This window comes from Trichomycterus rosablanca, chromosome 15 (assembly GCF_030014385.1).
Source record: "Trichomycterus rosablanca isolate fTriRos1 chromosome 15, fTriRos1.hap1, whole genome shotgun sequence".
Lineage (NCBI taxonomy): Eukaryota > Metazoa > Chordata > Actinopteri > Siluriformes > Trichomycteridae > Trichomycterus > Trichomycterus rosablanca.
The window spans coordinates 12,818,908-12,843,416 of NC_086002.1; the positions used below are offsets into that span (position 1 = coordinate 12,818,908).

At 40.1% G+C, this 24,509-nt stretch overlaps 2 protein-coding genes across 2 annotated transcripts; one reads left to right on the plus strand and one right to left on the minus strand.

Moving 5' to 3' along the window:
• Positions 1–2,160: 2,160 nt before the first annotated feature.
• bora (bora aurora kinase A activator) lies at positions 2,161–19,893 on the minus strand. Its single transcript, XM_063010618.1, has 11 exons — positions 19,741–19,893; positions 18,347–18,453; positions 18,194–18,239; positions 15,415–15,496; positions 14,899–14,949; positions 14,752–14,808; positions 14,412–14,632; positions 10,085–10,229; positions 7,366–7,898; positions 6,223–6,363; positions 2,161–2,364 (listed from the first exon to the last, which is right to left on the minus strand). The coding sequence occupies exons 1-11, from the start codon at positions 19,891–19,893 to the stop codon at positions 2,362–2,364; spliced, it is 1,539 nt and encodes a 512-aa protein (XP_062866688.1). The 3' UTR covers positions 2,161–2,361.
• A 514-nt stretch (positions 19,894–20,407) lies between these two features.
• Positions 20,408–22,917, plus strand: mzt1 (mitotic spindle organizing protein 1). Its single transcript, XM_063010477.1, has 3 exons — positions 20,408–20,661; positions 21,724–21,869; positions 21,946–22,917. The coding sequence occupies exons 1-3, from the start codon at positions 20,610–20,612 to the stop codon at positions 21,973–21,975; spliced, it is 228 nt and encodes a 75-aa protein (XP_062866547.1). The 5' UTR covers positions 20,408–20,609; the 3' UTR covers positions 21,976–22,917.
• The last annotated feature ends 1,592 nt before the right edge of the window (positions 22,918–24,509 follow it).

Below are 24,509 nucleotides of genomic sequence, written 5' to 3' on the forward strand. Positions count from 1 at the left end.
AAATTGGCACTTTTATGAAATAACTAAGACTATACTCATAAAAATACAAGCAATACAACTCTTACATCAAAAACATTTATTTATTTTAATTATCCCCACTTTTTTTCCCCTAATCTAGTCGTGTCCAATTACCCTGATTGCGTCCTCTATACTGATTCGACCCTTCACCGCTGACTGAGGACGCCTCTCAACTGACACGCCTCCTCCGGCACGTACAGTCAGTACAGACTGCATTTTTCACCTGCACGAGTCGAGTTAATACACTGACGGGCGCTGTTTTCGGAGGGCCACACCCCCATCAGCATTATTCCTCAGCCCTGTGCAGGCGCCATCAGTCAGCCAGCAGGGGCCGCGGTCGCACCAGTTATGAGGACCTATGATCCGACTTTCTTACCCTCTAAGCCTGAACAGCCGCCAATCGTTGTTCATGCTGCCGCCCAGCCCAGTCGGAAAAGGCAGAGCTGAGATTCGATACGATGTATTCGTAACCCCAACTCTGGTGCGCTAGCGTACTTTACCGCTGCGCCACCTGAGTGGCCATCAAAAACATTTATTAAATTTAGCGGATCATGTGTGGCAAACAGACATCTTCCCTAATTTTCCACTATAGTTGATTAGCTTTAACATGTTTAAAATCTAAAGTGGGCGGCACAGTGGCTTAGTGGGTAGCACAGTCACCTCACAGCAAGAAGATCCAGGGTTTGATCCCCAGGCGGGGCAGTCTGGGTCCTTTCTGTGCAGAGTTTGAGTGGGTTTCCTCCGGGAGCTCCGGTTTCCTCCCACAGTCCAAAAACATGCAGTCGGGTTAATTGGAGACACTGAACTGCCTTATCCCACAACCCTAATTGGATAAGTGGTTAAGAAAGTGAGTGAGTGAGAATCTAAAGTTTGATTCTTTATTTGAACGAAGCTTCAAGTTTTATTTAGCAAACAGGAAATTAAAGCTTATAGCTCCCATGCAATATATCGGCACACTCATCACTAACAATGTCATGTTATTTCATCAGTAGAGATACTTATATGGTTCCTGATTTTAGGGAAATGTACTAAAATTGTATGTATAGAGTACAGCATTACGTGTGATTTACAGTCAGATGTAAAAGTTTGCATTAAAAAGGTAAGCATACCTCTATTAAAAAGTCATTCCAATAAATTGTGTATATAAAACGACACTCCAACATGTAAGTCAATTTACTGTTTAACCAAATCATACGAAATACGCTTAACCCTCCACTGCTGACCGAGGAGCTTCGCAACTGACACACGCCCCCTCCGACACATGTGCAGTACCGACTGCCTCTTTTCACCTGCACGGGGTGAGATCATATGCGAATCAGCCTTGTGCACAGAGAGCCACACCCTGATCAGCATTATTTCACAACTCGGAGGGCGTAGTTGCACCAGTTATGAGGATTTTGGTCCGGCATATCCCACCCTGAACAACAGCCAATCGTTGTTCATGTAGCCTCCCAGCCCAGCCGTATGGCAGAGCCAAGATTCGATACGATGTATTCGAAATTCCAGCTCTGGTGTGCTAGCATGTTTTAAAGCTGCGCCATCTGAGCAGCATTTACCAAAGTCTGTGGTGTTTTACTTTCAGAAAGGATTGTGCAAACTTTGAACTTGTGTTTCTCAAATTATTATTTATCAACATAAACTAATAAACCAATTTTGTGCCCCGTGATACTAACAGAACAGTGAGTAGTGAAACCCGGATAGTAAATAAATTCTAATGAATTACATTTCTTGTAATGATGGAACGCAAACCTTCTGACAAAGTAAAACTGATGGCTGTAGATTTGAATCACTTGTTAGCCACAATAGACTTACAGCTCCAGTAAAACAGTAAGGAGGTCATCTTCAGACACCAACCACATTTGAGGTAACGGAAAACGTTTGACTCAGCTATGAAAAGTACAAGCTATTCATTTAATACAGCACAAAGCAAGATTACACATGCAAGTCATCATATGCACTTTGGTGGTTCGATTAAAAATTCTTAAATAACCAAGAGAATAAATTCATGTACAATAGTAGCGAAACAAAAACAAGAAAAACAACCTGATTTGAACCAAAATAATTAATGCTAATACACAAAATCATATTCAGTTATTAAGATTAAAATACTTAAATAAGAATAAGCATTATATCACACTTTGAATCAAGTTTCCCAGTTTCTGTAGATCGATGAGGTAAAGAAGTTCAATGTCAATATGTTGCTTTGTTTTGTGATATAAAATATAAGGCACCTGTGCAAGCAATGCTGACTTCAGCATTCAGGTTTTACTGTAACAGCATGGCTCATGTATAAGAACACTGTAAACATTTCTTCTTCTCATAAGTCCCTCATACTCTGTGGCATTACTGTTCAGAAAGAAAGAACAGAACTGTCTAAATTAACATGTTAAGTCAAAAAACAGACAGAATTTACAAGGTATCTTCAAAAAGTTTCCGCACTTTTCTATTTTTGGTTGGAAACGTAAAGTGACGTAACTAGGAGCTCATGGGTCCCAGTGCAAAAAATTTTTTTATATATATATATATATATATATATATATGCATGCTGGAGCTAGGCAGTCTAAAGTGTTGTATCTGCTGTATTTCATATTATATATGTATATGTGTGTGTGTATATATGTACATATACAGTGTATCACAAAAGTGAGTACACCCCTCACATTTCTGCAAATATTTTATTATATCTTTTCATGGGACAACACTATAGAAATAAAACTTGGATATAACTTAGAGTAGTCAGTGTACAACTTGTATAGCAGTGTAGATTTACTGTCTTCTGAAAATAACTCAACACACAGCCATTAATGTCTAAATAGCTGGCAACATAAGTGAGTACACCCCACAGTGAACATGTCCAAATTGTGCCCAAAGTGTCAATATTTTGTTTGACCACCATGATTATGTAGCACTGCCTTAACCCTCCTGGGCATGGAATTCACCAGAGCTGCACAGGTTGCTACTGGAATCCTCTTCCCCTCCTCCATGATGACATCACGGAGCTGGTGGATGTTAGACACCTTGAACTCCTCCACCTTCCACTTGAGGATGCGCCACAGGTGCTCAATTGGGTTTAGTCCATCACCTTTACCTTCAGCTTCCTCAGCAAGGCAGTTGTCATCTTGGAGGTTGTGTTTGGGGTCGTTATCCTGTTGGAAAACTGCCATGAGGCCCAGTTTTCGAAGGGAGGGGATCATGCTCTGTTTCAGAATGTCACAGTACATGTTGGAATTCATGTTTCCCTCAACAAACTGCAGCCCAAGACCATGATGCTACCACCACCATGCTTGACTGTAGGCAAGATACAGTTGTCTTGGTACTTCTCACCAGGGCGCCGCCACACATGCTGGACACCATCTGAGCCAAACAACTTTATCTTGGTCTCGTCAGACCACAGGGCATTCCAGTAATCCATGTTCTTGGACTGCTTGTCTTCAGCAAACTGTTTGCTGGCTTTCTTGTGCGCCAGCTTCCTTCTGGGATGACGACCATGCAGACCGAGTTGATGCAGTGTGCGGCGTATGGTCTGAGCACTGACAGGCTGACCTCCCACGTCTTCAACCTCTGCAGCAATGCTGGCAGCACTCATGTGTCTATTTTTTAAAGCCAACCTCTGGATATGACGCCGAACACGTGGACTCAACTTCTTTGGTCGACCCTGGCGAAGCCTGTTCCGAGTGGAACCTGTCCTGGAAAACCGCTGTATGACCTTGGCCACCATGCTGTAACTCAGTTTCAGGGTGTTAGCAATCTTCTTATAGCCCAGGCCATCTTTGTGGAGAGCAACAATTCTATTTCTCACATCCTCAGAGAGTTCTTTGCCATGAGGTGCCATGTTGAATATCCAGTGGCCAGTATGAGAGAATTGTACCCAAAACACCAAATTTAACAGCCCTGCTCCCCATTTACACCTGGGACCTTGACACATGACACCAGGGAGGGACAACGACACATTTGGGCACAATTTGGACATGTTCACTGTGGGGTGTACTCACTTATGTTGCCAGCTATTTAGACATTAATGGCTGTGTGTTGAGTTATTTTCAGAAGACAGTAAATCTACACTGCTATACAAGTTGTACACTGACTACTCTAAGTTATATCCAAGTTTCATGTCTATAGTGTTGTCCCATGAAAAGATATAATGAAATATTTGCAGAAATGTGAGGGGTGTACTCACTTTTGTGATACACTGTATATACGGTGTATCATGGCCTGGGCTATAAGAAGATTGCTAACACCCTGAAACTGAGTTACAGCATGGTGGCCAAGGTCATACAGCGGTTTTCCAGGACAGGTTCCACTCGGAACAGGCTTCGCCAGGGTCGACCAAAGAAGTTGAGTCCACGTGTTCGGCGTCATATCCAGAGGTTGGCTTTAAAAAATGGACACAGGAGTGCTGCCAGCATTGCTGCAGAGGTTGAAGACGTGGGAGGTCAGCCTGTCAGTGCTCAGACCATACGCCGCACACTGCATCAACTCGGTCTGCATGGTCGTCATCCCAGAAGGAAGCTGACGCACAAGAAAGCCCGCAAACAGTTTGCTGAAAACAAGCAGTCCAAGAACATGGATTACTGGAATGCCCTGTGGTCTGACGAGACCAAGATAAACTTGTTTGGCTCAGATGGTGTCCAGCATGTGTGGCGGCACCCTGGTGAGAAGTACCAAGACAACTGTATCTTGCCTACAGTCAAGCATGGTGGTGGTAGCATCATGGTCTTGGGCTGCATGAGTGTTGCTGGCACTGGGGAGCTGCAGTTCATTGAGGGAAACATGAATTCCAACATGTACTGTGACATTCTGAAACAGAGCATGATCCCCTCCCTGATGGACTAAACCCAATTGAGCACCTGTGGCGCATCCTCAAGTGGAAGGTGGAGGAGTTCAAGGTGTCTAACATCCACCAGCTCCGTGATGTCATCATGGAGGAGTGGAAGAGGATTCCAGTAGCAACCTGTGCAGCTCTGGTGAATTCCATGCCCAGGAGGGTTAAGGCAGTGCTGGATAATAATGGTGGTCACACAAAATATTGACACTTTGGGCACAATTTGGACATGTTCACTGTGGGGTGTACTCACTTATGTTGCCAGCTATTTAGACATTAATGGCTGTGTGTTGAGTTATTTTCAGAAGACAGTAAATCTACACTGCTATACAAGTTGTACACTGACTACTCTAAGTTATATCCAAGTTTTATTTCTATAGTGTTGTCCCATGAAAAGATATAATAAAATATTTGCAGAAATGTGAGGGGTGTACTCACTTTTGTGATACACTGTATACAGTATATGTATGTGTATATACTGTATATATACACACATATGTATATGTGTGTATCGGCTGTATTTCATATTTTACACACACACACACACACACACACACAAAACTAACTGACTGTAGAACGACCGAACGCACATGTATAACCCAGGTGCTGCATTCTGATTCTGGATTAGCTTAATGTCATTCACATATCGGCGCTACAATATTGTAATAGAATAATAACAACCTGGCTAGTGCAGCCAATGGGGGGGCAGTGCGGTGGGAGAGTGCGGTGGGGGGTTGAGATCATGTCGTGTAGGGCCCCCCATCCCATAAAAAGTTGGGAAAAATGCATCGGAAGGTCACTGTGTAGAAAAGTGATGCCATTTGTTTAGTTTTTTTCTCGTCGTATCCAATTACCCGATTGCATTATGCTTCCTCTCTACTGATGCTGATCCCCACTTCTGATTGAGGAGAGTGAGATTGTCACACGGCCCCCTCCAACACATGTGCAGGTGAAAAGATGCAGTCGGCTACTGCACGAGGTGAGCTCATATGTGGATCAGCTTTGTGTACAGAGAGCCACACCTTGATCAATGTATTATCCCTCGACTCTGTGCAGGTGCCATCAACCAGCCAGCAGAGGTTGTAATTACATCAGCTATGAGGTCCCTATCTGGCTTCCCACCCTGTATGAACAATCGTTGTTCATATAGCCGCCTAGCCCAACTGACGAGTTTGAAATGTCAGCTCTGGTGTGCTAGCATGTTTTACCGCTGCCTATTTAACCTATTTGTTTAGTAGCAAAGTTTAAAAAATAAAAAAAAAATAAAAAAAGTGCAGAAACTTTTTGAAGAACCCTTGTATTACTTAAGCTATGTTAACAATGTATGTCTGTGCACATTGTTTAACATGCACTACATTGCCAAAAGTATGAGCATAAATTACCTTAGACTTAGTGTGTTTAACATAAGTGAGTCTGTCCTCGACCGTGTGCATGTCCTGTATCTCTTTGCCTTGGCTGTCGGAACTGACTGTGTCCATTATGCTGGCGGTGCATGTGGAGTACGTGTTATAACCGCTGTCCACCTGGACACAACACAAGAGAAATTAAAACAGTATTAACTCAATTAAGTTCTCAATTAAATAAAAACATACTCCAATCAGCCATAACATTAAAACCGCCTCCTTGTTTCTACACACATTGTCCATTATCAGCTCCACTTATCATATAGAAGCACTTTGTAGTTCTACAATTACTGACTGTAGTCCATCTATTTCTCTGCATGCTTTGTTTGCCCCCTTTCACGCTGTTCTTCAATGGTCAGTACTCTCCCAGGACCACTACAGAGCAGGTATTATTAAGGTGGTGGGTCATTCTCAGAACTGCAGTGACACTGACATGGTGGTGGTGTGTTAGTGTGTGTTGTGCTGGTATGAGTGGATAAGACACAGCAATGATGGAGTTTTTAAACACCTCTGTCACTCACTGTCACTGCTGGACTGAGAATAGTCCACCAACCAAAAATATCTAGCCAAACCCCCCCACCCCCACGGGCAGCGTCCTGTGACCACTGATTACGGTCTAGAAGATGACCAACTCAAACAGCAGCAATAGATGAGCGCTCGTCTGACTTTACATCTTCAAGGTGGACCAACTAGGTAGGAGTGTCTAATAGAGTGGACAGTGAGTGGACACAGTATTTAAAAACTCCAGCAGCACTGCTGTGTTTGATCCACTCATACCAGCAAAACACACACTAACACACCACCACCATGTCAGTGTCACTGCAGTGCTGACTCTGAGAATGATCCACCACCCAAATAATACCTGCTCTGTGGTGGTCTTGTGGGGGTCCTGACCATTGAAGAACAGGGTGAAAGCAGGCTAAAAGTATGTAGAGAAACAGATGGACTACAGTCAGTAATTGTAGAACTACAAAGTGCAGTGAGTGTAGAAACAAGGAAGTGGTTTTAATGTTATGGCTGATCGGAGTTTAATTTCATCGAGTAACTAAACACAAATGGCACCCATTAGGTGGAATGGCCCATGTACTAATGGTATTTTGAGTTTGGAATGTGCATACAGACCTGCATGCTTACATCATATGGAGCTATGCTTCCTTCAGCCAGCAGTGACACGAACATGTGTGTGCTCTCTGCGTTGGACAAGCTGCCCATCCGAAAGCTGCTTAGCCGACAGAATTCCTCTCCGCTCGCCACTACCACCTCCTCCTCCTCTTCTTCTTGTACTTTCTCAAATCGTCCCCCCAGCTCGTCCTCCCTAGGCTTGCTGTGCTCCATCTGCTCAGAGTCGGGCAGGGAAGCCGGGCTCTCTATGTGACTAGACCGGGTGGTATCTTTGGGTGCACAAGCAGCCGGTGAGCAAAAGTCCAGCTCCATGGTAGGTAAAGACTTGCAGAGGTACACGTCCTCTGTGTCCTGGAGGTGTGGGTGCAGGACAGAGGAGACTCTACTGCTGTGGTGAGGATGATGAGGAGAACAGCTCCTGATGGGAGAGCAGCCCTCTACGAATGGACTCCCACTACACAGGTTCACAGCCCTGTTCTGGCTGCAAGAAGGAAGACCATCGGGAGATAGAAATGATAACCTCTTTCTCTCACCTAAAAAAGAAAAACATATTTTGTAATATTATATAATATTATATACATATATGCGTGTGTGTGTATATGTATATATATGTGTGTGTATATATATATATATGCATACACACACATACATACATATTATATGTGTGTATGTATGTATATATATATATATATATATTATATATATATATATATATATATATATATATATATATGCACACACATATATATGCATACACACATACATATTATATATATATATACATATATATATATATATATATATATATATATATAGTGTATCACAGAAGTGAGTACACCCCTCACATTTCTGCAGATATTTAAGTATATCTTTTCATGGGACAACACTGACAAAATGACACTTTGACACAATGAAAAGTAGTCTGTGTGCAGCTTATATATCAGTGTAAATTTATTCTTCCCTCAAAATAACTCAATATACAGCCATTAATGTCTAAACCACCTGCAACAAAAGTGAGTACACCCCTTAGTGAAAGTTCCTGAAGTGTCAATATTTTGTGTGGCCACCATTATTTCCCAGAACTGCCTTAACTCTCCTGGGCATGGAGTTTACCAGAGCTTCACAGGTTGCCACTGGAATGCTTTTCCACTCCTCCATGACGACATCACGGAGCTGGTTGATATTCGAGACTTTGCGCTCCTCCACCTTCCGCTTAAGGATGCCCCAAAGATGTTCTATTGGGTTTAGGTCTGGAGACATGCTTGGCCAGTCCATCACCTTTACCCTCAGCCTCTTCAATAAAGCAGTGGTCGTCTTAGAGGTGTGTTTGGGGTCATTATCATGCTGGAACACTGCCCTGCGACCCAGTTTCCGGAGGGAGGGGATCATGCTCTGCTTCAGTATTTCACAGTACATATTGGAGTTCATGTGTCCCTCAATGAAATGTAACTCCCCAACACCTGCTGCACCCATGCAGCCCCAGACCATGGCATTCCCACCACCATGCTTGACTGTAGGCATGACACACTTATCTTTGTACTCCTCACCTGATTGCCGCCACACATGCTTGAGACCATCTGAACCAAACAAATTAATCTTGGTCTCATCAGACCATAGGACATGGTTCCAGTAATCCATGTCCTTTGTTGACATGTCTTCAGCAAACTGTTTGCGGGCTTTCTTGTGTAGAGACTTCAGAAGAAGCTTCCTTCTGGGGTGACAGCCATGCAGACCAATTTGATGTAGTGTGCGGCGTATGGTCTGAGCACTGACAGGCTGACCCCCCACCTTTTAAATCTCTGCAGCAATGCTGACAGCACTCCTGCGCCTATCTTTCAAAGACAGCAGTTGGATGTGACGCTGAGCACGTGCACTCAGCTTCTTTGGATGACCAATGCGAGGTCTGTTCTGAGTGGACCCTGCTCTTTAAAAACGCTGGATGATCTTGGCCACTGTGCTGCAGCTCAGTTTCAGGGTGTTGGCAATCTTATTGTAGCCTTGGCCATCTTCATGTAGCGCAACAATTCGTCTTTTAAGATCCTCAGAGAGTTCTTTGCCATGAGGTGCCATGTTGGAACTTTCAGTGACCAGTATGAGAGAGTGTGAGAGCTGTACTACTAAATTGAACACACCTGCTCCCTATGCACACCTGAGACCTAGTAACACTAACAAATCACATGACATTTTGGAGGGAAAATGACAAGCAGTGCTCAATTTGGACATTTAGGGGTGTAGTCTCTTAGGGGTGTACTCACTTTTGTTGCCGGTGGTTTAGACATTAATGGCTGTATATTGAGTTATTTTGAGGGAAGAATAAATTTACACTGTTATATAAGCTGCACACAGACTACTTTTCATTGTGTCAAAGTGTCATTTTGTCAGTGTTGTCCCATGAAAAGATATACTTAAATATCTGCAGAAATGTGAGGGGTGTACTCACTTTTGTGATACACTGTATATATATATACATATATACATATATATATATATATATATATATATATATATATATATATATATATATATATATATATATATATACGTATATGCATACACACACACACACACACATATTATATACATTATATATATATATATATATATATATATATATATTATATATACATACACACACACACACACACACATACATACACACTAAATGAAATACTGATTTAATCAAATAATCTGCAGTGTGAGAGATTATTAGTATCTGTACCTGATATTGGTGTAACGTGAATAATAGGGGACACGGTGGGAGATTTAAACAGAGGGGACGACTTTTCTGGAAACATGGGACTGGTAACACTGCCCAGGCTGTAAGCACGACCACGACCCTGGATAGGGCTGGAAGAGAACTGACCCTGCAAAACAGAAAAAGAGAAACAAATGTAACACATTTGTGCTGATCAGATTGTATCAAGGTTAAATCACTATTATAACATATAAGTACCATACATAGTAGTAGTAGGGTTGGGCAATGTGACGGTTTCAATGCATATCACGGTATGTTTTTTGTTGTATGACTGGGACTGTTTATATGCCTGTGGCTTATTCTACTGTACTGTCATAATTACATAGAATATAAACCATTTTAATTTCAGCATGTATATAGTGAAGGTTTTGAGTACTATAAGCTTTGCTTGGCCCCACAAAATGACACAATATATAATGGAATCAGTACACATGAAACAGTTGCAATATATACAATGTTTATTGTTTATTTAATATTTAAGTATTGTACAATTTCCCTTAGATCTCCCTGTAACAAATAAAACGATGTTTGAAAAGTGGACGACTTTAAATATCTTCGATTACAGTTTGCTTACCTAGAATCCAGTATTTTAATTATTGCTCTGAAAGCTTCTTCCTCAACTGCCTATAGAGGAATCATGTCCTTGCATATATGGATTGTTACTGCGTACGTAATGTCGTTGTTTGCAAACCGTACAGTATATGTATTTTAGTCTGTTCTAAACTGCTGACACGCCTCATTTCTTTGGCAGGTTCTTCCGGTGCATATTTGGTCTCCCTCTCTTCATCCTCCATCTGTTTTTTTTGTTTGTTTGTTTTTTTCACCATAGTAAGGAAACCTCTCTCATCCGTTAACACTGCTTAATCTGCATGACACTCCATAATGCTTTTAGCCGCAAACAAGATCATATGATCTGCTTCCTTTTGAAGCTTACAGCTGTTAAAATTAACTATGTTACAGTATGGCGGTATACAAACAATCCATACCGTATGAGGAATCAAAGACGGTATACCATATGTACCGTCATACCACAAAGCCCTAATACATAGCATTTTTTTTTTATTTGGGTTTAAACGCCATGTTTAACACGTGTCCTTTAATAGCAAAAATGGGTATTATGTTTATGTCTGCTTATTTTATCTTGTTATTATATTTTAATCTATTTTACATTTTCATTTCTATTTTTATAGCTGCAAGGTGGTTTAAACTGTTCTTGTGCATACATAGTATTAGGTGGCAGAATGATGTTTTCCTCATTGGTCATATAAAATAAACGGCTGCTTGAAACATTTAGGACATGTTATACCACTCTGTGCCTCCACCAATCTATTACTAGAGCATCTGTTTAACAGATGCTTAACAAGTCAGTAAACACTACCACTGTCTAATAAAGCATAGTTGGTGGTATATTAGAACAATCTCCCAGTATTTTTGTACTTGAAAGGAAGATTATGCATATGAAATATGGTACAAAGGCAAAACAAGAAGCAATGGCTCTGATCGCATTGTAGTCCTTAAAAACCTTAAAGAGTTTCATATTTTGCACTAATTTAACATCAACAAAAGTCTACCACTTTATTTTAGCATTTGAACATTACATAATTAAATAGTAAATATTTATATTATAGTTATATTATATTTATTTATAAGACATGATATTTACCATTGAAAAAAGAGAGAAATCTAAATGATCTATTTGCCATTTAGTTTAGTTACATTAATTTTTGGTAAAGTAATGTTTTAATTTTGATAATACAATAACATTTATATATTTAAGCCACTGAGAAGGGTCTGGCTGCCTGACATACACCACCAGCACATTCATGAATTCAGTAATGATATAGAGATTTAGAATATTAAAACAACCATGAGGATATCCTGTTGTTTTGATAACTTTTGGGCTGCATGAATGAAGATAATGTGTCAGTTTTTAGCAGACACAGCAAATATGCTACCCCTGAGCTGCATTAAAAAAAGACATCAAATGGGTGTGTTAAATGATCATACTGCTTAAAGATCCGCTTGTTAAGCAGAAACAGACACATGGTAATATGTCACCGGGGTGTTTCTGCCATTGTAGTGGAGTGTGCATGTGCATGTGACACAAAGTCATAGAGGCTGAGAGTGCATCTGGCTGTGAGTGCATGTGTGCAGCCTGACTCTATTCAAGCATTTAACAGAAGATAAAAATCAGGGCTTAACTGTTCTGCTGAAGGGCCAACAGTGGCAACAGGTGGTGGTAGTGGAGCCCTGACTATCATCAGTATGCATTTTATTCAAGCTAACATTTGAAATATTCGACACCCAACTAAAACACCCCTAAAGAAAACCAGTCCTCTTAACTAAAGTACAACTTGGAAAGTCAGTACAGTCCATTCAACCCCATGATATCATGATTGCATACATCATAGTCAGTATGGACAGAGTTTTGGAGCCAAAAAGGCACAAATGTCTTGAATAAAGACACTATGATGAACAAATAATTCATCTTACATATTTTATCTGCAATATAATCTGGTTTTTTTGTGTTGGAAAGCTTTGGAGACCAACATGGACTCTTTTTACTTCAACTTCAATAACTCCAGATCAGAATTAGTTAGAAGCTATATGGTATATGATGATTGTAAACAACATTTGCCACAGGATTAAATTGTTGGTAATGGAGTTTCAATCCTGCATTTCTATTTACATTCACTAAAACTTTAGATAAAAAAAAAAAAATTTAAAAAGCTCCTACATTTTTGGGGGTTTTATCATCATTTGAGCATGGTAAAATATGAGCATTTTTTTCTGATACTTATGGGTTTTATACAACATTAAACTATACATTTTGTCTTGTACAATTTCTGAATAAAAAGCCTTTAAAACTAGGTATGTCCTTCAGACAGAAAATGTACAAAAATAGGCCTGACAGCCAAGGACTTAAAGTAGCATTAATCCACTTTTCCATTTACGGCATTTACCAGACAGAGATGGGGACTCACACAGCGACTTCAGACTCGACTCAGACTCGTTTCAAATGACTCGGACTCGACTCATGACTCGCAAAAAAAATGACTTGTAAACAACAAGAGTCGCTAGCGTCAGCATGTGTTAACATTAGTTACGTGTGACAAGTTCACTTCATTTAAACATTTTCGTTGCCTTCGGATTGGAATCTCACTTAAAATGGTGGAATACCCTACGTAGTGCACTTCACAGGAACTGGGGTGAATGGAACGCGCCTACAGAATTGGCGCTAATGGTTGAAAGACCGCTTTCTGAACCAATCAGACCTTCTGATTGTAATTTTTAGTAAGAAATGCTGTTATTTGCATTTATTCAGTTTGTGTCACACAGATGATTGTCAATGAAACGCTTGATTGGCTTTCTAACGAGTTCGTGTTTTACTTCACAACCGGGTAAAGTTTGGAGGTTTTTAATTATAAGCACATTTACAAAATGAATTATATTCCTAATGGGACACACAGTTATAAATTTAATAGCATCTGGAGGAACATAAGCTTAGGTAAGCAGTGGTTATGATTTTTCTTTACTGTGTTTTGGATTTTGGCCGCTGTGTCGAGATTTATCGCACGTTTATTTTGCAATGAAAACAAAACTTATCAGTTTAAGCTTTAAACTGGTACCTTCTTCTTACGGAAATTACATTCATTTGCACAATGACTAGGAAAGTAAAGGCACTAAGTATAACGGCAAAATACAGTCGCTAATCTGTTGTTTTTTATCTTAACTTACGTATTATTTGTTTATTTCTACGCTACATTTTCAATATATGTTTTGTGTATGTTATATTGACTCGTGACTTGACTCGGACTCTAGCCTAAAGACTCGTGACTTGACTCGTGACTTGACTCGGACTCTAGCTTAAAGACTCGTGACTTGACTCGGACTCTAGCTTAAAGACTCGTGACTTGACTCGGACTCTAGCTTAAAGACTCGTGACTTGACTCGGACTCTAGTGTAAAGACTCGTGACTTGACTCGGACTTGTATTTTGTGACTTGTGAACATCTCTATTACCAGACACTTTTATCCAAAGCGACAGTACTGTGACAGTATATTGTCGAAGCAACAGATGGTTAAGGGTCTTGCTGAAGGGCCCAACAGTGGCACCCTGGCAGTGGTGGGGCTTGGACCAGCGACCTTTTGATTGCTAGACCAGCACCTTAACCGCTAGGCTACAACTGCCACTTTTACATGAGATTACTGTAGAATCAACTCACATTCACACATGATCATTAAAAGCTGAAAGTGTCCCACTGTACCCCAATTCCCTTCAGGTTACTCACAGAGGAAGGTGTGGTGGCTGTGGTGACAACCTTCAAGGGTGAGACAATGACTGAAGACATCATCTCTGTGTTGCTGGTGTTGGCATCTCTATCAGGGCTGGAGGGGCTAGACGACTCGGAGCCGCTGGCATTTCCATCCAAAAACAGTTTTCGTCTCAGAGAGGATGAGCTAAGGGTTTCCTGCACCTGCTCTGAAACATCTTCAGTTCTGCAGTAATCACCTGCCAAGATTGATCACATACAGTACATATACATTCCTCAAATAATCATAAGCATTATAGGTAAACTGCTACTGGTTTAAAAACACACAAGAGGAAACATAACACGCAAATTATTTTACCTAATACTTTTTCAATGTCGAAATCCACAGGTAAGGATAGGACTGTCTGACAGGCTGCTTAAATTCACAAAGGTAAAACCAGAGATTATTTAAGGGCAAATTCAAAATAATCAAATATGTTACAATTCTGTTAAGAGATTTACAAACCATTGATTTTCTTTGCTGATTGATGCACCTCCATTGCAAGTGGTGAAGAACCTGGAATAACATTTATTTATTTATTAGGATTTTAACGTCATGTTTTACACTTTGGTTACATTCATGACAGAAACGAAAGTTACTCGATACACAAAACCCACACAGACACGGGGAGAACATGCAGACTCCACACAGAAAGGACCCGGATCGCCCCACCTAGAGGATCAAACCCAGGACCATCTTGCTGTGAGGCGACAGTGCTACCCACTGAGCCACCGTGCCGCCAAAACATTTCTTTACAAGTCGTACTAATAAAACCAATCTAACTAATTGTTACTGGAATAAGAAGGAGAGAGAAAGAAAAAAGGCAAGGGATTTAGGTAGATCTCAGGTTGATCTCAGGTTACATTATCTAGCTACATAAATTACATAAATCCTGCTTTACAGAAAAGACATCAGGTTGTGTGAACACAATCAACGTCAAATGTACTGTGAACTTTTATCTTACTGTGCGACTCAACTTACTTTTTTTGTAGTTTAGTTGAGTCGATTGTTTACTCGCTGGTGGTCCCCATGGTGACGGAACTATAGCACCTTTAGTAAAAAACTACATAACAAAATATTGTAATCAGAGAACAAGATATAATGTAGCTATACTGTATGCTGCAGATATACTGTATACTGGGCAAAGCTGATGCTACCATTTACCATTTTCTAAAGCAACTGATATTGTAACATTTTATATAGTTTACTAAAAGGCTGCTGCAATTACAGTTAAATTTTTAATCATAAACACAGTTAATAACCTAGATGTTGCTGCTGTGTTTGATGTTATTTAGCTTCCAGATTTTTATCAATTTAGATTACGACATCATTGATCTTATGATAAAGTGTTGGTGAGATTGCTTGCAATAACAGCAAGTAAAAGTTTGTTAGTAAAAACATATACTCAACAGTGATAGGTTTAGAATTTTTGTCTTGTTTTTCAATATGATCTTAACAATTTCTGCAATGTTCTATGAACATTATATATACTGTATATATATTGCCAGTGGTTTAGACATTAATGGCTGTATATTGAGTTATTTTGAGGGAAGAATAAATTTACACTGTTATATAAGCTGCACACAGACTACTTTTCATTGTGTCAAAGTGTCATTTTGTCAGTGTTGTCCCATGAAAAGATATACTTAAATATCTGCAGAAATGTGAGGGGTGTACTCACTTTTGTGATACACTGTATATATACAGTATATACACACATATTTACAGGAAATAATTTTTCAAAAAGTAAAAGCTGGAAAAGTACTCAAAGCATACAATGAATGACTGAGATATATATATACAGTGTATCACAAAAGTGAGTACACCCCTCACATTTCTGCAAATATTTCATTATATCTTTTCATGGGACAACACTATAGACATGAAACTTGGATATAACTTAGAGTAGTCAGTGTACAACTTGTATAGCAGTGTAGATTTACTGTCTTCTGAAAATAACTCAACACACAGCCATTAATGTCTAAATAGCTGGCAACATAAGTGAGTATACCCCACAGTGAACATGTCCAAATTGTGCCCAAATGTGTCGTTGTCCCTCCCTGGTGTCATGTGTCAAGGTCCCAGGTGTAAATGGGGAGCAGGGCTGTTAAATTTGGTGTTTTGGGTACAATTCTCTCATACTGGCCACTGGATATTCAACATGGCACCTCATGGCAAAGAACTCTCTGAGGATGTGAGAAATAGAATTGTTGCTCTCCACAAAGATGGCCTGGGCTATAAGAAGATTGCTAACACCCTGAAACTGAGCTACAGCATGGTGGCCAAGGTCATACAGCGGTTTTCCAGGACAGGTTCCACTCGGAACAGGCTTCGCCAGGGTCGACCAAAGAAGTTGAGTCCACGTGTTCGGTGTCATATCCAGAGGTTGGCTTTAAAAAATAGACACATGAGTGCTGCCAGCATTGCTGCAGAGGTTAAAGACGTGGGAGGTCAGCTTGTCAGTGCTCAGACCATACGCCGCACACTGCATCAACTCGGTCTGCATGGTCGTCATCCCAGAAGGAAGCTGACGCACAAGAAAGCCCGCAAACAGTTTGCTGAAGACAAGCAGTCCAAGAACATGGATTACTAGAATGCCCTGTGGTCTGACGAGACCAAGATAAACTTGTTTGGCTCAGATGGTGTCCAGCATGTGTGGCGGCGCCCTGGTGAGAAGTACCAAGACAACTGTATCTTGCCTACAGTTAAGCATGGTGGTGGTAGCATCATGGTCTTGGGCTGCATGAGTGTTGCTGGCACTGGGGAGCTGCAGTTCATTGAGGGAAACATGAATTCCAACATGTACTGTGACATTCTGAAACAGAGCATGATTCCCTCCCTTTTCCAACAGGATAACGACCCCAAACACAACCTCCAAGATGACAACTGCCTTGCTGAGGAAGCTGAAGGTAAAGGTGATGGACTAAACCCAATTGAGCACCTGTGGCGCATCCTCAAGTGGAAGGTGGAGGAGTTCAAGGTGTCTAGCATCCACCAGCTCCGTGATGTCATCATGGAGGAGTGGAAGAGGATTCCAGTAGCAACCTGTGCAGCTCTGGTGAATTCCATGCCCAGGAGGGTTAAGGCAGTGCTGGATAATAATGGTGGTCACACAAAATATTGACACTTTGGGCACAATTTGGACATGTTCACTGTGGGGTGTACTCACTTATGTTGCCAGCTATTTAGACATTAATGGCTGTGTGTTGAGTTATTTTCAGAAGACAGTAAATCTACACTGCTATACAAGCTGTACACTGACTACTCTAAGTTATATCCAAGTTTCATGTCTATAGTGTTGTCCCATGAAAAGATATAACGAAATATTTGCAGAAATGTGAGGGGTGTACTCACTTTTGTGATACACTGTATATATATATATACATATATATCATTCATTGTATGCTGAGTACTGTTCCAGCTTTTACTTTTTGAAAAATTATTTTATTGTCTAGGATAAAGCAAGTCTTTGCTGCTCCTGTAAATACTTGGAACAGTCAGTTAAAATATGGCTAATAGAAACAGATACTTGGCAAGTGGCATAATGGAGCTTCTTCTCTTCTTACTAAGTGATAGTGTGTTAAAAAAGTTTGTCTGGTTTGGCACCAGGTGTAAGCTACCTGAGCACTGCGTTTTTCTAATTTGGTTTAATAAGATAAAAAAATTTTTACTAAACTAGTTTGACCTAGCAGATTATTCATTTTAAAGTACCTGTTCCTAAAGCAATTTGTACAAAATAAACAAGACAGAAAAATTTTACCTGGTCAATCGCTTTCTGACGCTTATGCTCAATTTCAGCGTCTGTTCTGTAAATGAACAGGAAACAAAAATCACCAACATATTTCAATGAAGTTATTAGCTGTGACAAGTATTGTTACTACTGATTCCACTTTATCAGGCTAGCAAGTCTTACCTGCTTTGGCTCAAGTATAATGCCTGACGGTGAATATCCTCTGGGTCTATGTGCACCGGGAGGAGGCTTGCCATTTCATCAATCGACCATTTGAACTTTGCTGGAGTCTGAAAGACAGAATTTTGATCAGTTTCTATAACACACTAAAGTATTTATTTAAGATTCGACCATTTCTCTCCATAGAAGCTACCCAGATTCTGGTCCAGTCACTTGTAATCTCACGGCTGGACTACTGCAACTCCCTCCTGGCAGGTGCTCCCATGTCTCAAAATGCAGCTGCTCACCTGGTTTTTAACCAACCTAAACGCTGCCACATCACCCCACTGCTGCGTTCTCTTCACTTGCAGTTGTAGCCTAGTGGTTAAGGTACTGGACTAGTAATCAGAAGGTCGCTGGTTCAAGCCCCACCACTGCCAGGTTGTGACTGTTGGGTCCTTGAGCAAGGCCCTTAACCCTCAAGTGCTCAGACTGTATCCGGTCACACTACTGTAAGTCGCTTTGGATAAAGGCGTCTGCTAAATGTGTAGAATGAAAGAATGAATGAATGAATGACTGGCTTCCTGTAGCTGCCAGCATTCAGTTTAAAACACTGATGCTCGCCTACAAAGCCAAAAATGGACCAGCCCCAAGCTACCTTTATGGTCTAATCAAACCCCGCTCTGTACCACGCAACCTCCGGGCCACTAGTCTCACTCGACTTGATCCACCACCCAGGACTAGAGGAAGACAAGCATCAAGGCTCTTCTCTGTTCTCTAAGTGCGTTAGGTGCTTGTGTGAGTTTAAGTGCCTAAAATGTTCAAATTGTGTTTGATTCAAACAGAAGAGTTACACTTTTTACTGGTATATTGAAGTGGCATTGTTTCCTTCATATTCATGACCTGACTATCAGGGACATTAAGATTTTACACTGATGTGACTGTAAATGATTGACTTCATTCGTTGGTAGATAGTCCAGCCCCAAGCTACCTTCGTGGTCTAATCAAACCCCGCTCTGTACCACGCAACCTCCGAGCCACTAGTCTCGCTCGACTTGATCCTTCGCCCAGGACTAGAGGAAGACAAGCATCAAGGCTTTTCTCTGTACTGGCACCCAAGTGGTGGAACGAACTTCCTCTGTCTGTCTGAACATCCGAGTCTCTTGCTGTCTTTAAAAAACTATTAAAAACCTTCATCACCTTTTTACTAAGCACTTAAGCTGACTTGTACTTACTTTCTAACACTCATTTATTTTAAAAAAAAAAAAAAAAACTTTGGTTCTTACAGGTTTGAGCAGATTTGTGTTCTTGGACTGTTGTTTACTTAAACTAGAGTAAGGTAATGTTTACTATGGAAGCATTTCTGTAAGTCACTCTGGATAAGAGTAAATGTAATGTATTTAATATCTGATACTCACAGCAGAGGAAGCTCTGGAGCACTTAAACACAGAAGGACTGGGTACAAGCGACTCATGCAGGCGGTGGTAGTCGGTTGGACTCTCAAAAGGGTTGAGAATGGTGGATCTTCCAGGAGTTTCAGGTGTTATCAGGATCTCAGCTACATCACCCATTATATTATCTATAATACAGTCTTCTACAGAGGAAATGCACCGTCCAGAGGGAATCTAAAACCAAACACAAGACACACAACAACCACGGTTTACTGTTAACTATGAATAAATACACATTCATTCTCAGCCTGTACGGATAATTTAATTACTTATTATTATTATTAGCAATATACATTAATAATTTACATTTAAAAATGTCCGAATAAACACATTAGCAGCTCACACACACCAACGACAATCCAACCTTCCTTCCTACTGTGGTTCAAACATTTGATTTAATTTTCCCTGAACACAAGCTAGCCAATCACAATGCCGACGGATACCAAGATGACCAATCAGAATCTGGCAAAAAAAAAAATGACGCCGTTAACTTCCGTTCAGTGGGCGCGTTACAAACCATATCATACGTCCTACATAGTGCAGATACCTTTAACAACGTCAACGTTCACCTTACACCCTGCCTGGTGCACTAGGAAGGGGATTGCGATGTAACCCCTCATAGTGTACCAGCAATTACAAATGGAGCTCAACTACAGTGCAAATTCAGCTGTCAGTATTTTTCAGGATTTCTATATCTACACGAATGCAAAGTTTAACTGAACAGTATTTTTAGCTCTGTGAATGATAAATACAGGTCAAATACTAAAACGCACTAAGACAAAGGAACACACACACACACACACAAGGGTTGTTTGGTGTCGGTTAGCTTAGCTATCATGGCAAGTGCCGCGAATCCAAACATGAACGCTGTCCGGGAAACGATGGATGGTAAGTTTTCAAGCTTTTGCCAGAATAAATAGTAACAATATTTAAAAGTTGGTGTATTTTTATTTCTAGTAACGGTCTTTAAAGTGCAACAATAGAAAAAAGTTAGCTAAATAGCCACATAGTCGTGGTCGGTGTTGCAAAAATATTTGTAAAGGTATAAACGTGTATTCGCATGTGCATATCGACAGTATCAAAATTATTCCATACACCATAGTGATCTTGGAAACCTATGATAGTATACTGTATGTGTTCAACTAATGCGACCAGCTTCCAAAACAGCTTTGTTTCTCCTCATGGGATGAATATGATCGAGATCTGCTTTACAGTCTGCACTTCAGAACTGTCCATAAAGCTTTCCGTTTCAATTAATCAAAAATATGGTGATTGGAAAGGTTATAAAGGAGCTTTTCCCTTTTGTTAAACATTTTTAGCAGCTTGTATGGGGGCATTATTATGACAGAATATGGGGAGGTTATTAAGAAAGGTTGTACCTGGTCCTGTATTTGCACTGGTGGGTGTGCCACAACAATGCAAGCCAATCACTAGACCTAATGATTTAATTACATTTAATTTAATGCTTTTTATTTTTTTGTAAATGCAATCAAATACATCTTGTGTTTCCAAATTGCTGTTGGTCAGTGTTTCATTGGCTCTAGCACCAATAAATATAAAGAACAAGCCATGAATATAATTTATACATGGCACTAATTTATCACATGGCACCCATAGTGGCTAAATAGGTGAAAATGAACCCCAAGTTCTTAGTACCCATGTTATCATACTCATTTTACCCGATGTGCCACTAGAATTACACATTGTAATCCATCAGATTACCCCCTGACTGACTGAATTGTGTAGCTATAATTTTCATAGAATAATTAAAGTCTGGTTGAGTAATATTGTGTAAGATCTCCTGTCAGTATGCTTTTATAGTCAACGTGAAGCAGTCCCATGAAAGACTGGGATTTTCAGAAACTCCATCGGATTATCTGACCAATACTTTATAATTTTTTTTAATGTTTTGAATTCTCTATTGCTTACATTGCACATTGTCTTCCTCAGTTCTGCTGGAGATTTCAAGACTTCTGAACACTGGTCTGGACATGGAATCGTTATCCATATGTGTCCGTCTATGTGAGCAGGGCATAAATCCTGAAGCTCTTTCATCAGTCATAAAGGAGCTACGCAGAGCCACAGACACACTTAAGGTAATTCAGGCACAGATCTGGTATCTGTGGCATTAATATTTAATTTGTAAATAATACATTTACTTTTCTGTTTTAGGCCTCTGAAAACAGCACAAGTCAAGGATAACCAGACTAATCCTGAACATCTTTAATTAAAAATACATTGAATTTTTTTTTTTTTTTTTTCAAAGATTGGTTTATTTATTTATTGATTGCATTACGCTTCCTCTCTACCGATGCTGATCTCCACTCTGACTGAGGAGAGCCATGACTAACACACGCCCCCTACGACACGTGTGCAGTAGCCGACTGCATCTTTTCACCTGTATGAGGCGGGTTTATATGAGGATCAGCTTTGTGTACGGAGAGTCACACCCTGATCAACACATTATTCCTTGACTTTGTGCAGGCATCATTAACCAGCCAGCAGAGGTCATAATTGCATCAGGTATGAGGTCCTGGCTCCGGTTCTCACCCTGTATGAAGAACAGCCAATCGTTGCTCGTGTAGCCGCCCAACCGTCGAGTTCAAAATGTCAGCTCTGGTGTGCTAGTGTGTTTTATCGCTATGCCACAAGACATACGTGTTTGTGCCCTGTTTCTACATGCACATGTGTTGAGGAGAGAAGTGTTTTGCATTAGTGGTCAACAAACCACAGTTTCATTTTGGCTTTCACTTTTTCCAAGTTTGTCAAGTCCACTATATCTGATTTCTCTGTGTTTTTAATGATACTTTAGTTTGTCTGTGTGTATGTGGTCTATTAATATACTTAGTGTCCTTGTATATAACCATTGTTTTATACTGGTCAAAAGATGATTGTGCATAAACTTTTTTTTCTTTTGAAATAAGTAAAATGTATTGTATTCACCGGACTCTTGTGTCATTTTGAAATATAAAATGTAAGTTTTTATTCTGCCTGCCTGCTCAGGGAACCAGCATAAATGTTCTACTGGTAACAGCAATCAGATGCTGATGCACGTAATTTTAATAATAACACCTCTGGAGGCTCTTACATGATTTTATATTAAAAAAGCAGCATGAAAAGTAATTACTTGTAAAGCAATAAACATAAAGCAATTTAGATTTTAGTGCATTTGTAATTAGTAATGTAATATGATTTTTTTTTGTCATTTAGCTTTGTTGTATGGCTTTCATAACTTCTTGTTCGTGATTATTATTGACTGCTGCTGTTGACTTCTGTGTCTAAATAAATGCAGCTAGTTTGACTTCACCCATTAACCAGAGCCACACGCAATTACAATAGTCTAAAAAGCTTTGTGTACATTTCAACCATATTTTTTACAGATTAGGAATGTCACTTGAAGCCATTAGGTCCCAAGATCATCTGAGCAAACCATTGTTAAAAAAATCAAAATCAAATCCTTTTTATTGTCACGTCACATTAACACAGGTGTGAAAGGTGAGTAAAAATCTTGGGTGCATACAGTAGTATTCAAAAAAAATAGCAGTGACTTTAAAAAAGTGAATAAAGCAAACGTGAAACGTCAGCCCACAAGTTCTCTCTGGGATTGAAGTCAGGGGATTGGGCTGGTCACTATTACCTCAATCTTGTTTGTCTGTAACCAAGATGTTTTGGGTAATTGTCATGTTGAAACACCCATTTTAAGCACATTTCTTCTTCGACAAGGCAACATGATCTCCTCAAGTATTCTGATATATTTAAACTGATCCATGATCCCTCGTATGAGATAAATAGACGTAACACCATGGTATGAAAAACATCCCCATATCATCATTTTGTACCACCATGCTTTACTGTCTTCACAGTGTACTGTGGCTTGAATTTAGTGCTCGAGGGTCGTCTGACATACTGTCTACGGCCACTAGACCCAAAAAGAACAATTTTGCTTTCACCAGTCCACAAAATGTTGAGCCATTTCTCTTTGGACCAGTCAATGTGTTCCTTGGCAGATTTGAACCCATTCAGGACACGTCTTTATCTTAACAACGGGACTTTGCAGGAGTTCTTGCTGGTAACTTGGCTTCATTTAATCATCTTCTGTACTCACTGGTAAATTTAGATGTTCCTTGATCTTTCTGGAGGTGATCATTGGCTGAACCTTTGCCATTCTGGCTATTCTCTGATCCATTCGAACAGTAGTTCCACGCTTCCTTCTGCGTCTTTCAGGTTTTGGTTGTCACTTTAAGGCATTTTAGCTGAGCAGCCAATAATTTGCTGCACTTCTCTGTATGTTTTTCCCTCTACAATCAACTTTTTAATCAAAGTACGCTGTTCATCAGAACAATGTCTGGAACAACCCATTTTACCCAGTATTTCAAAAGGAAATGTGCTATGACCAAGCTGTGCAACATTTGCCACCCTCCTACCTTAAATAAGGGCCAAAACTGACACCCGTTCTTCTGCAGAATGAATGACTTCACCAATTGAACTCCTCACTGCTATTATTTTGAACAACCCCCTTTCAATCAATGCTTCAATTACTCAGAATGAGTGGGATGCATGTCCTAATTGTTGGGTTTGTTTTGTTTTCATTACTCTACTACACTTTTAAGTGAATTTTTTGCTATGTAGAAATATCACTTCTACTAAAAACAGTGATTTATCAAGTTAATGGTGTTGGACTGCTATTTTTTTGAACACCACTGTAGTTCCTCACAGTTTTAACATACATTAAATAC